The sequence below is a fragment of the Vigna unguiculata genome, chromosome 11, assembly GCF_004118075.2.
Source record: "Vigna unguiculata cultivar IT97K-499-35 chromosome 11, ASM411807v1, whole genome shotgun sequence".
Classification (NCBI taxonomy): domain Eukaryota; kingdom Viridiplantae; phylum Streptophyta; class Magnoliopsida; order Fabales; family Fabaceae; genus Vigna; species Vigna unguiculata.
This window is the reverse complement of record NC_040289.1, coordinates 3,452,996-3,462,863: the sequence shown is the minus strand read 5'-3', so window position 1 is coordinate 3,462,863 and position 9,868 is coordinate 3,452,996. Positions and strand designations below refer to the sequence as shown.

The following is a 9,868-nucleotide window of genomic DNA, read 5'->3' as shown; positions in this document are numbered from 1 at the left end:
ATAGGATCTTGATCGATTTAAGAGGTGTTTGGAAACTCAAAACCCATATAAGTGAACACATCAATTGCAAAAGCACGTATATGGCATGGAAATCCTTGGTCCAGATAAAGGGAAGCTACTTGTTTTCTTTTACGGTACTTTCCTTTAATTGATTTGATGATAAAGGTGACATGATCACTATATTTGAGTTGAGAAAATATTTTATGTTGATGAATTTTGAATAATTGATGATATTGAGATTTGAGTATAAAGATGAATGTGATGCATGTTATGTTTTATTAGTTGTGAGTTTTGAGTAACTGAGATATATCAACTTAGTTAATTTGGTTTGGTTTGAAAATTCGACAAAAATATATCTTTTGAATTAGAATGAAGTGAAATCAACCAATATGACTGAATGATTGATATGATATATTAGTTGAGACTTTTGCAATTATGTAGACTCGTTAGATGTGTTATGCATTTGTCGAGTGAAATTCAAGTTTTAAAAATCTAGATAGCTCAATACGCTTTAATCTTCGGGCAAGCCAAAACACGCATGGTGAACCTTTGAAAAGAAGTTTTGAAGTTTCAGGTTGCTAGGCGAGTCTCACTTCACTAAACAAAATTATCTGGTAATAACTTCTTGTACTTTGTTGCTAGGTGAACCAATCTTCTCGCTAAGAAAAATTCTCTTAATTAAAAAAGAGCTCAAATGGGATTGGTTGATGAGCATGTCAAGTTTTGCTTAATAAGTATACCTTTAGAGGCCTTGTTAGCCGATTGAAGAAGCTTGCTGAATGAGCCATAGTTTTAAAAACTCATAGTTGAGCGGGTTAGTGAGCTTGTTGAGTTGGAAAGGTACAATTTAAGTGAATAACTTAATGTTTTTGAGAATTTGAAAATGTACTTAAATTACTAAAAATCTAAGTTACCGTGTTGTATTTGGTGAATAATTAATTAAAGAAAATTATATAGATAACAGCAAATGAAAAGCATAAATTTTAATTTATATATTGATTAAGAAGCTTTAAATTGATTGATATTTATAAATTGATGATCAAAGATATTATATTCTAAATTGGCTTAAAAAAGAAAAAAAGTCACATGAAAATATGGTGAGATAAAACTTTTCTATTATCAGTTTAATAGAGACACCATAATTTACACAGAGGACACGTAGTTGAAGCCTTATAGCTCACTGCAACATTTTAAAAATAATTATTTATAAATTTATTTCTGTATTTTTCACTAGTTTGACGATGAATATAATCGTTGAATGGATTTATTTATTTATTATTATTATTTTTATCAAATTAGTATCATAATAGTATTTGCCTATTGAAAATTTAGTTTACTCCAAATATATCCAAAGTTTGTTGTCAATTATTAGAAAGACTTCACTACAGGAAAATATTCCACTTCATACCATTTAAACTACATTTTTATTACTACTAATTCCACTTTACTTTTCCTTTAATTAATATAATAGTGAAGAGTGAGTACAAAGGAATTTCCCTCCTATAAATTTAAAAATCTTGCAGTTTACTAAAATAGGTCCTATCCAAAATAGAAACATGGCCTAAAAATTGACACGATAACTATTTGAGTTTGACCATTGAATTTGATTCTCATTTCTCGAACAGTTGCTATCAGTGAATGGTATTATTGGTAAGGTAATCCACATTTGGAATTACCCATTAATCAACCTTCAAGTCTCAAAAAACAACGTTGAATTGAAATTAGGACACAGTGCAGACTCGGTGAATTGGCCAGTGTTTTCCTATGTTTCAAGCAAACACTTCTTACATTATACTTCAAGACTATCATTACTTGCATCTTTTGCAACCCTGAGAGACACACTGTCAGAGACACAACAAGATCAAGAACTTGATTGTGTGAAGATGTAAGTATGTATAAAATGAGGATAATGGTTTATTCATCCAACATAGCAATATCTAAGAAATAGTAACCAAGTGGAGATTCAAGATTCAAGATTGAAGATTGAAGATTGAAGATTTTAGATGAAGTTGAAATCCTTTGCTAACCTTTTCCTTATGTTGTTTTTTGTTGCCTTTTCCAACATCAAAATCTGCTTAGGAGACTGTGATAACCTACAGGATTCTTGTCCAGCAGTTCCACCCAACAAGCAGACCATATTCATCAATGGTCTACAGTGCAAAAACCCAGTTAATGTATCAGCTCAAGATTTCAGGACCACAGAACTGAGCACTGCTGGATCCACAGACATTTTTGGTGCGTCTATGAAAATTGTGAGTGCTGCTGAGTTTGGTGGTCTGAACACTCTTGGCCTCTCCATTGGAAGAACTGATCTTGATGGGAATGGCCTGGTGAACTTCCACTATCATCCTAGAGCTACTGAGATGATCTTTGTTACCAAAGGGGTGTTGTTGGCTGGATTTGTTGATACCAAAAACCAGTATTTCCAGAAGTTGATTAAAGTAGGTGATGTGTTTGTGTTCCCCAAGGCTTTGTTCCACTTCTATCTAAATACTGGTTTTGATGAAGCCACTATCTTGTCAGTGTACAACAGCCAAAATCCTGGCTTTGTATCCCTTAGTCCTACAGCTTCTGACACTACATTGGAATCACTAGACAAGATCAAGAGAAAACTCATCTCACTCTCTGCCTCTGAAACTCATGATGTAAACAGTTTCATCTCTCCACAAATGGAAAGCATTTACAGTTAGCCATTTCAACCTATTCTCTATTGAACTCCACGGTATTAGTTCAATTACATATAACAGTGTGTTTTGTTTGGTTATTTGTTGTACTCCCAAGTTATATTATACATTACTATTATGCCTCATCCATAATGTTTCAACCTTTTTTCAACATAAATTTCCTAGCTCTATTATATTTATTACTGGGAATCTTGATTCCCAATGATACCAGGAAGTAGAATGGAAGAGCAAAAACATAACTCGAGATTCCCCTTCTTTTGAGTTCAGGTGTGAGAACCAAACACTTCAATTGTTCATTTATTCTAAATGAACCAAACACTTCAACTAACCACGACTTAAGTTATTACAACAGTTAGAATAACGTTTAAACAACTTGCCATGGATTCCTGGAATATACAAAGAGTCAAATTGAATTACATGGTTAGTACATAGAACATATGATATCAATAATATGACATTAAACAAATCTTTCGAAATCACAGTAGGTTGTTCCCTGGAGTTCCATTGGTACATTCAATTTTTTGAATGTAGCAATGGAGATGTTTACAATCGAGACAAATTGTTTGTTTTACAAGTAGAGCAAGGTGTTCGCTTGAAGGATGTATTGAATCCCACTACTTTTCTGTAAAGATAGCAAAATATATAAGTACCCAATTCTACTAATCTAGCATCTGATGGGTGCACGCCAATGACAGATCCAATGCAAATGAATCATCCACTGGTTTTCTCCATAAATCCATCAAAACCTCTTCAAAAGACCGGAAAGACATGGAAGATTGATAACCTTTAAGATTTTCACAAATCATGTTTACTTTGATGACATGCTTGCAAAGATTACCTTGCATTGACCAAGAACAATCACAGAATGCAAATTCAGATCCCGGATTCCACACTAGATGAGTTAAGCTACTATTTTTTTGGCTCACAACCTTGGCAAAGAGGTGGTCTCTATCATCCAAGGTAACAGTATAGTCTGGAATTTGAAGTGCTCGATGCCATGATGTAGAAGAGAGAATATATTTTTCCTTCACATTCTGGAAAGAGTCACTTTCATCAGCATAGCGATCATCTTTTTAAGTTTTAAATTATTCATTTGCTAGTCAGCTACTGCTTCCAAAATTCAGACAGAAACAAGGGAACTATAGAACTTATGAACAAATTTAAAACAAGGACCAAAGTACTTCACACTTCAAAGTAACTGTGCTCTATCAAAACAGATGAAGCTAGAAAACGCTAAACAATTATCATAAAAGCCAAAAGAGGAAGAAACTGTCTAAAAGCTTGATCATAGTCATTTTGAAATACATTATAGGCATTTGCAGAAACTTACAGCCTGTACTCAAGATACTCATCATCCTTGTAATCCTTCAAGCTTCCAATAGTTCGTTTCCTTCCTCTCTCGGTATGAAACCGAGTGGGGCACTCCACATTCGAGCATTCACCAATTATAAAAGCATCAACTCTGTCATAGGGAATAAGGGCAACAACATCATGGTGCTCACCAGTGCCAAACTTGGTCCAAGTCAAGTCAGCAGCACTAAACTCCTCCTCAGGTGGGTCTTGCAGGGGAATTTTCCCTACTGATTCAACTATAGCCATATCCACGATGATAAAAAAAAAAAAACTTCCTTTCTATTCACACAGAACAATCTACAAGTCTCTGTTGAAACAATGAAAGGTTGAAAATAGTAAAATGTTCAAGCACGGAACAGGACACCCTGAAACAACACCAAGAAAATACCCTTTTGAGATAACAGTTAAAAGCTTGATTTTGATAAAATATCCGCGTAATAAGCAATAAAAGCTAATCAATTCAATCAAAAGACAGATTAAGAGATTAAAAATAAGCAATAAAAGCTACATTCAATAAAAAAAACTTGATTATATCCCTTTATTTTTAAAATTTGGAGATTAAAATTTATTAAGATGTCATCCACCATCGTTGTCCGTGTAACCTTATCTTTGTTTGTTATGACAATATGAAAAAGAAAGAGATTAAGAGATTATCCACGACACACAAATTTACGTGATTCAATCAATGGGACCTACGTTCACAAGTAATTTGATAATTTCTTATTTCTGAATAACGAGAGACATGTTTGATTAAGATGCCTTTTAACCTTATAAAAGGATATGAAAAAAATAACCACCACTTAAAACCCATTACAACCTAGAAACATTTGAAATACAGAAAATAAAGAGACAATGTACAAATCTAAGGCATCTCAACAATTCTCCATCTTGACTTGAATTTTTCCCAAGTCACCCGCAACCAAGAACAACTCTCATGCCTCTTCGCCCCAAAAGGTCTCAAGTTATGCAAACATTCACCAAGTTGAAGCTATGCTTAAACTTTTTAGAAGATAAGGGCTTAGTTAACATAACTGTTGAATTGTCTACAGTGGCTATCTTCTCTATGGAAAACAATTTGTTTTCAATTACATCTCGTATGAAATTCAACCTGACATCAATATGCTTTGACCTTTCATGATAGACTAGATTTTTAGCCAAGCAACATTTTGACTAATACAATAAATTATATGCCTTTGCACATTCAAACCCAAGCTATCAATAAGACCATGCAACCATATACTTTATTTGACCCATTCTGTCAAGGACATGTATTCCGCTTCAGTGCTAGACAAATCAATAATAAGTTGAAGTGTTGCTTTCCAACTAATAGCACAACCGTAAAGAGCGAAGATATAACATGTCAAAGATCTTCTTTTCACAAGATCTCCACCATAGTCATAATCTGAATAACCAATAAGACCACACTTAATATCATTGGAACCATAAACTAAGCAAATATTACTAATACCTTTCAAAAATCGCATAATCCACTTCACAACCTCCCAGCAAGCCTTCCCAAGATTACCCATAAATCTATTAACCACATTCTCACATGAGCCAAATCTAGTATTGTACAAACCATGACATACATCAAGCTCTTAACAACACTAAAGTAAGGAACCTCATTCATATACTCCTTATCTTCATCATTATTAGGAAGTGATACGATTCTGTCTAGGAAAGAGTATGATCGTTTCTGAATTTGAATCGTCAAGAGGCACGACACGAATAAATCAGAGAAGAACGCGAAATAAGACAGAGACGGAGGATGCCACAATCTAGCAGATTGATAAGTCAAGTGAAGATTCACCACAATGATGTTAATCTTTGATAAGAACCGAAGGCCTAAGCCAAAAACAAAGAGAATCCTCTCTTTAATGAAATCAAATTCAATATATGACTAAAAGTGTCTACATTGTTTTTGGTACCTGTATATATAGGCACATAAGTTTAAGCAAACCTGAAAACCCTACAAGAAAGCCGAAGTCCAAAACATAAAAACATAAACTAATTTATAAAGGAAAGCTCAAAGGCCAAAAACATAGAACATAACTAATTTCTAAAAGAAAACCCAAAGGTTCATCTTCAAGTTTTTCTTGTATGGAATCTTGGGATAGTCCTCTATCATTCTCTCCTTCTTGAAGAGAATTTGTCCTCAAATTCGTACCACTTGAAGTTTAGGAGATAGTCTTCTATTATACCCTCCTTCTTAAAGAGAATTTACCTCAAATTCGTCTCACTTGAAGATTCCTTATCATTCTCCCCTGTTTGGAGAGAATTCGACCCGAATTTCGAAAGGTCCTACGCACAAACAAAAACATAAATCAAAGACACAAATCTAAAATTAAAAAAATAGAAATTCTACTAAAATGAGATTTGGATCCTGGAAAAAAGCCAATCTCTTATTATCAAAGATTTTGGAGGTCTGCCTCCAGGGTCAAATACCCATCTGCACAAATCATTAAACAATTTTAAATTAGAGATAAAATGCTCAAAGAAAAGAAAAGGAATATTGCTCAAACAAACAACCAAATTATAGATATGACTTTGATCACCCATAGGTTTGTTAGGAATGGGTAAACAAGCTAATTCATGGGCATATATTTCTATGTTTGTGTCTTGTTTTATCATAATTTTGTCTTCCCATTGTTGATCGCCTTGTTGCTTGATGAACAAGTCTTCGTGAAGTATTCTTTCTTCTTTCCATTGTTGATGCCATTGCTCTTTGATGAGTAATTCGTCCATAGGCAATAAAACAATAAGAGAAAAATTAGTACCTTTTTTCATTGACAATTCATAATGCTCTCTTATTTCTTTCTCTTTTTCTCTCTTTTCTTCCTTCTCTCTTTTTCTACTTTCTTCTTTCTTTTCTTTTTCTCGTTCTTCTTTCTCTTTTCTCTCTCATCTCTCTCTCTCTCACTCTTTTATTTCTCTTCTTTTTCTTTCTTTTCTCTCTTTTCTTTCTCGTCTTTTTCTCTCTTTTTCTTTGCTTCATTTTCTATAAGTGTTTCCTTCTCATGGGCTCTTTTTAGCTTTTGCTCTTGCCTTCTTTTCAACACATCTAATTTTTGCATTGTCTTTACTTCCTCCTCTCTCAAGTATGAAATGTAGTTATTGAGATCTTCATGAGTCATGGGACTTGCATCCCTATTAGGACATTGATGAGTTTCATGCCCATAACCTTCACATTTGGAACATCTTAGTGTACTTGTCTTTGGCAATGATTTTCTATCAGGATTGTGCTTCCGTTTAATACTAGCAATATTTCCATTTAGCTTTATAATTCTGGATTCCAAGGCATTGATGTCTGCTACCAAGACTTCATAAACACTAGGTGTATCTCTACGTGTCACTCTCTTGGTACGTTCAAGTCCTTGAACCAAATAATCTTAGTTAGGAGTAGGATAATTTAAACCATATGTTAAACCAGTTCCAAAAGGATGCCTATGCGGAAACATGTTTCATTACTCAATATTTGCTAATTCCTGCAAGAAAATGTTAGTATAATAAAATATATTTAGGACCTCACCACTCCACTAAGTGTTTCACTCGTGTATCACACTTATAGGCTTTTTCTTGAATGTATTCTCTTTCCTTTTACCACTCAAATTCCTTTTAGGCCTTGGCAAAGAACTCAGTAGCTTAAGCAAAGAGTGAACAAACAAAGTGAAAAGCGTTGCGAGATCTAAGTCTTGACTCAAGAGGTGAAAGAAAATACAAAACTCTAGATAAAACTTCAAGGAATTTTAAAAACACAAATCAAGAAAATTAAAATTAGAAAATAATAGGACTACCAAAGAGATTTAAAGGAGACAAAATGGAGACTCGCAGAGAAAGACTGATTGCAAGTAAATATCAATAAACCATAAATAAAATTGCAACAAAAAGTTGTGTTGAACTCTCCATTTTTTCTGGATCCTTTTTTTTTTTAATACATATTTGTTTCTTTATGACTTTGATCCACAATTTCTTTTTGTTGTATTTTTTTTTGCAGTTCAACACAAAAACAAAGTAAACAAATTATCCTTCAAACCCTCATACTCATGAAAATCAAAATAAGTACACTTGCAAATCGCAAACACAAGAACAAATAATTTCCACGAATCAAATGTATAAATATACAAGTTAAACAAAGAAAAAAAAAGAAAAAAAAATGCCAAATAAAAAAAAATTCAACCAAATTGAAAACAACCTTAGGGGTTTTACTCCTTACAAATGAAACAAACAAAATTTAAAACAAAACACAGAATAAGCAGACATTGAAAAATTGTAGTTTTTTTTTTCATATGATAGAAAAATAACATAGAAGAGGAAATTCAAACCAGAACATTGCTCTAGATACCAGATGATACGATCTTGTCCAAGAAAGAGTATGATCGTTTCTGAATTTGAATCCTCAAAAGGCACGACACAAATAAATCAGAGAAGAACGTAAAATAAGACAGAGATGAAGGACGCCACAATCTAGCAGATTGATAAGTCAAGTGAAGATTCGCCACAAAGATGTTAATCTTTGATAAGAACCGGAGGCCTAAGCCAAGAACAAAGAGAATCCTCTCTTTAATGAAATCAAATTCAATATATGACTAAAAGTATCTACATTGTTTTTGATACCTCTATATATAGGCACATAAGTTTAAGCAAACCTGAAAACCTTACAAGAAGGCCCAAGCCCAAAACATAAAAACATAAACTAATTTATAAAGGAAAGCTCAAAGGCCAAAAACATAGAATATAACTAATTTCTAAAATAAAACCCAAAGGTTCATCTTCAAGTTTTTCTTGTATGTTGGGATAGTCCTCTATCAGGAAGAGTGCTAACATCAAGCATTAAATGTATTGCCAAAGGAGTACTATCAGGCTTAGAATTCTCCATTTGAAAAGACTGCAACAAATTTTCAATGTATTTCTTCTGAGATACACAAAGTAGACTTGCATTCCTATCTCTCCAAATCTCCATCCCTAAAATCTTCTTGGAAACACCCAAATCCTTCATTTCAAACTCACTACTCAACATAGCTTTAAGAGCATCAATATCAATCTTGCTCTTAGCTGCAATTAACATGTCATCCATATATAGCAACAAATATATAGAGGAACCATCCGACAACTTCCTACTATAAACACAATTATTAAATTCCTTTCGAACAAATTTTAGGAAACCATAAAAGCATCAAACCTCTTGTACCATTGCCTTGGGCTTTGTTTTAAACCATACAAGGATTTTTTTCAGCAAACACACATGGTTCTCTTTCCAACCTCAAGGAATCCATCTGGTTGTGACATGTAAATTTGCTCCTCTAAATTCCCACGTAAGAATGCAATTTTCACATCAAGTTGCTCTAACTCCATATCCAAAGCACTCACCATGGCCAACAAAACTCGAATAGTCTTATGTTTTACCATAAGTGAAAACACTTCATGGTAGTCAATTATCTCTTTCTATGAAAAACCATTTACGACAAGTCTTGTCGTGAACCTAAATGGTTCAACATCAAGAATCCATTCTTTCTTCTTGAAGACCCATTTGCATCCCACTAGCTTCACACCTTTAGGTAATGGTACTAATTCCAAGGTATGATTTTTCTTAAGTGATTACATCTTCTCATTTATGGTAATTAACCATTATGATGCTTATTTACTCTGGATTGCGTCCTTATAGGATTTAGGCTCATCAGAATAAAAATTTTCACCAACTGCCAAGGTATACGTGACAGTGTTAGTATTAACAACACTTGTAATATCTGCATACCTTGCGGGTTTTCTGATTTTCCTCTTTGTTCTCCTTGTTGCTATACTTTTATTTGGACATTTCTGGATTGTTCTACAAG

At 33.5% G+C, this 9,868-nt stretch overlaps 2 protein-coding genes across 2 annotated transcripts; one reads left to right on the top strand and one right to left on the bottom strand.

The window, feature by feature from the left end:
- The first annotated feature begins 1,713 nt into the window (after positions 1-1,713).
- Positions 1,714-2,841, top strand: LOC114169998 (germin-like protein subfamily 3 member 4). Its single transcript, XM_028055449.1, has one exon. It carries the CDS (start codon positions 2,004-2,006, stop codon positions 2,688-2,690), a length of 687 nt encoding a protein of 228 aa, XP_027911250.1. The 5' UTR covers positions 1,714-2,003; the 3' UTR covers positions 2,691-2,841.
- A 2,437-nt stretch (positions 2,842-5,278) lies between these two features.
- LOC114169449 lies at positions 5,279-9,407 on the bottom strand. The gene is made up of 5 exons (XM_028054602.1): positions 9,297-9,407; positions 8,892-9,177; positions 7,083-7,410; positions 5,506-5,600; positions 5,279-5,439 (listed from the first exon to the last, which is right to left on the bottom strand). Exons 1-5 carry the CDS (start codon positions 9,405-9,407, stop codon positions 5,279-5,281), a joined length of 981 nt encoding a protein of 326 aa, XP_027910403.1.
- Between the last annotated feature and the right edge of the window lie 461 nt (positions 9,408-9,868).

Excerpts from the sequence above, each read along its gene's own strand:
- LOC114169998 (XM_028055449.1), top strand. The coding sequence starts at position 2,004 with ATGAAGTTGAAATCCTTTGCTAACCTTTTCCTTATGTTGTTTTTTGTT.
- LOC114169449 (XM_028054602.1), bottom strand. The coding sequence starts at position 9,407 with ATGGTGAGTGCTTTGGATATGGAGTTAGAGCAACTTGATGTGAAAATT. Across the intron at positions 7,411-8,891 it reads GGAGAATTCTAAGCCTGATA|GACTTGAACGTACCAAGAGA; the intron begins GTACTCCTTTGG and ends ATTTGGTTCAAG. Across the intron at positions 5,601-7,082 it reads TTAGATGTGTTGAAAAGAAG|ATTTGGCTCATGTGAGAATG; the intron begins GCAAGAGCAAAA and ends GTACAATACTAG.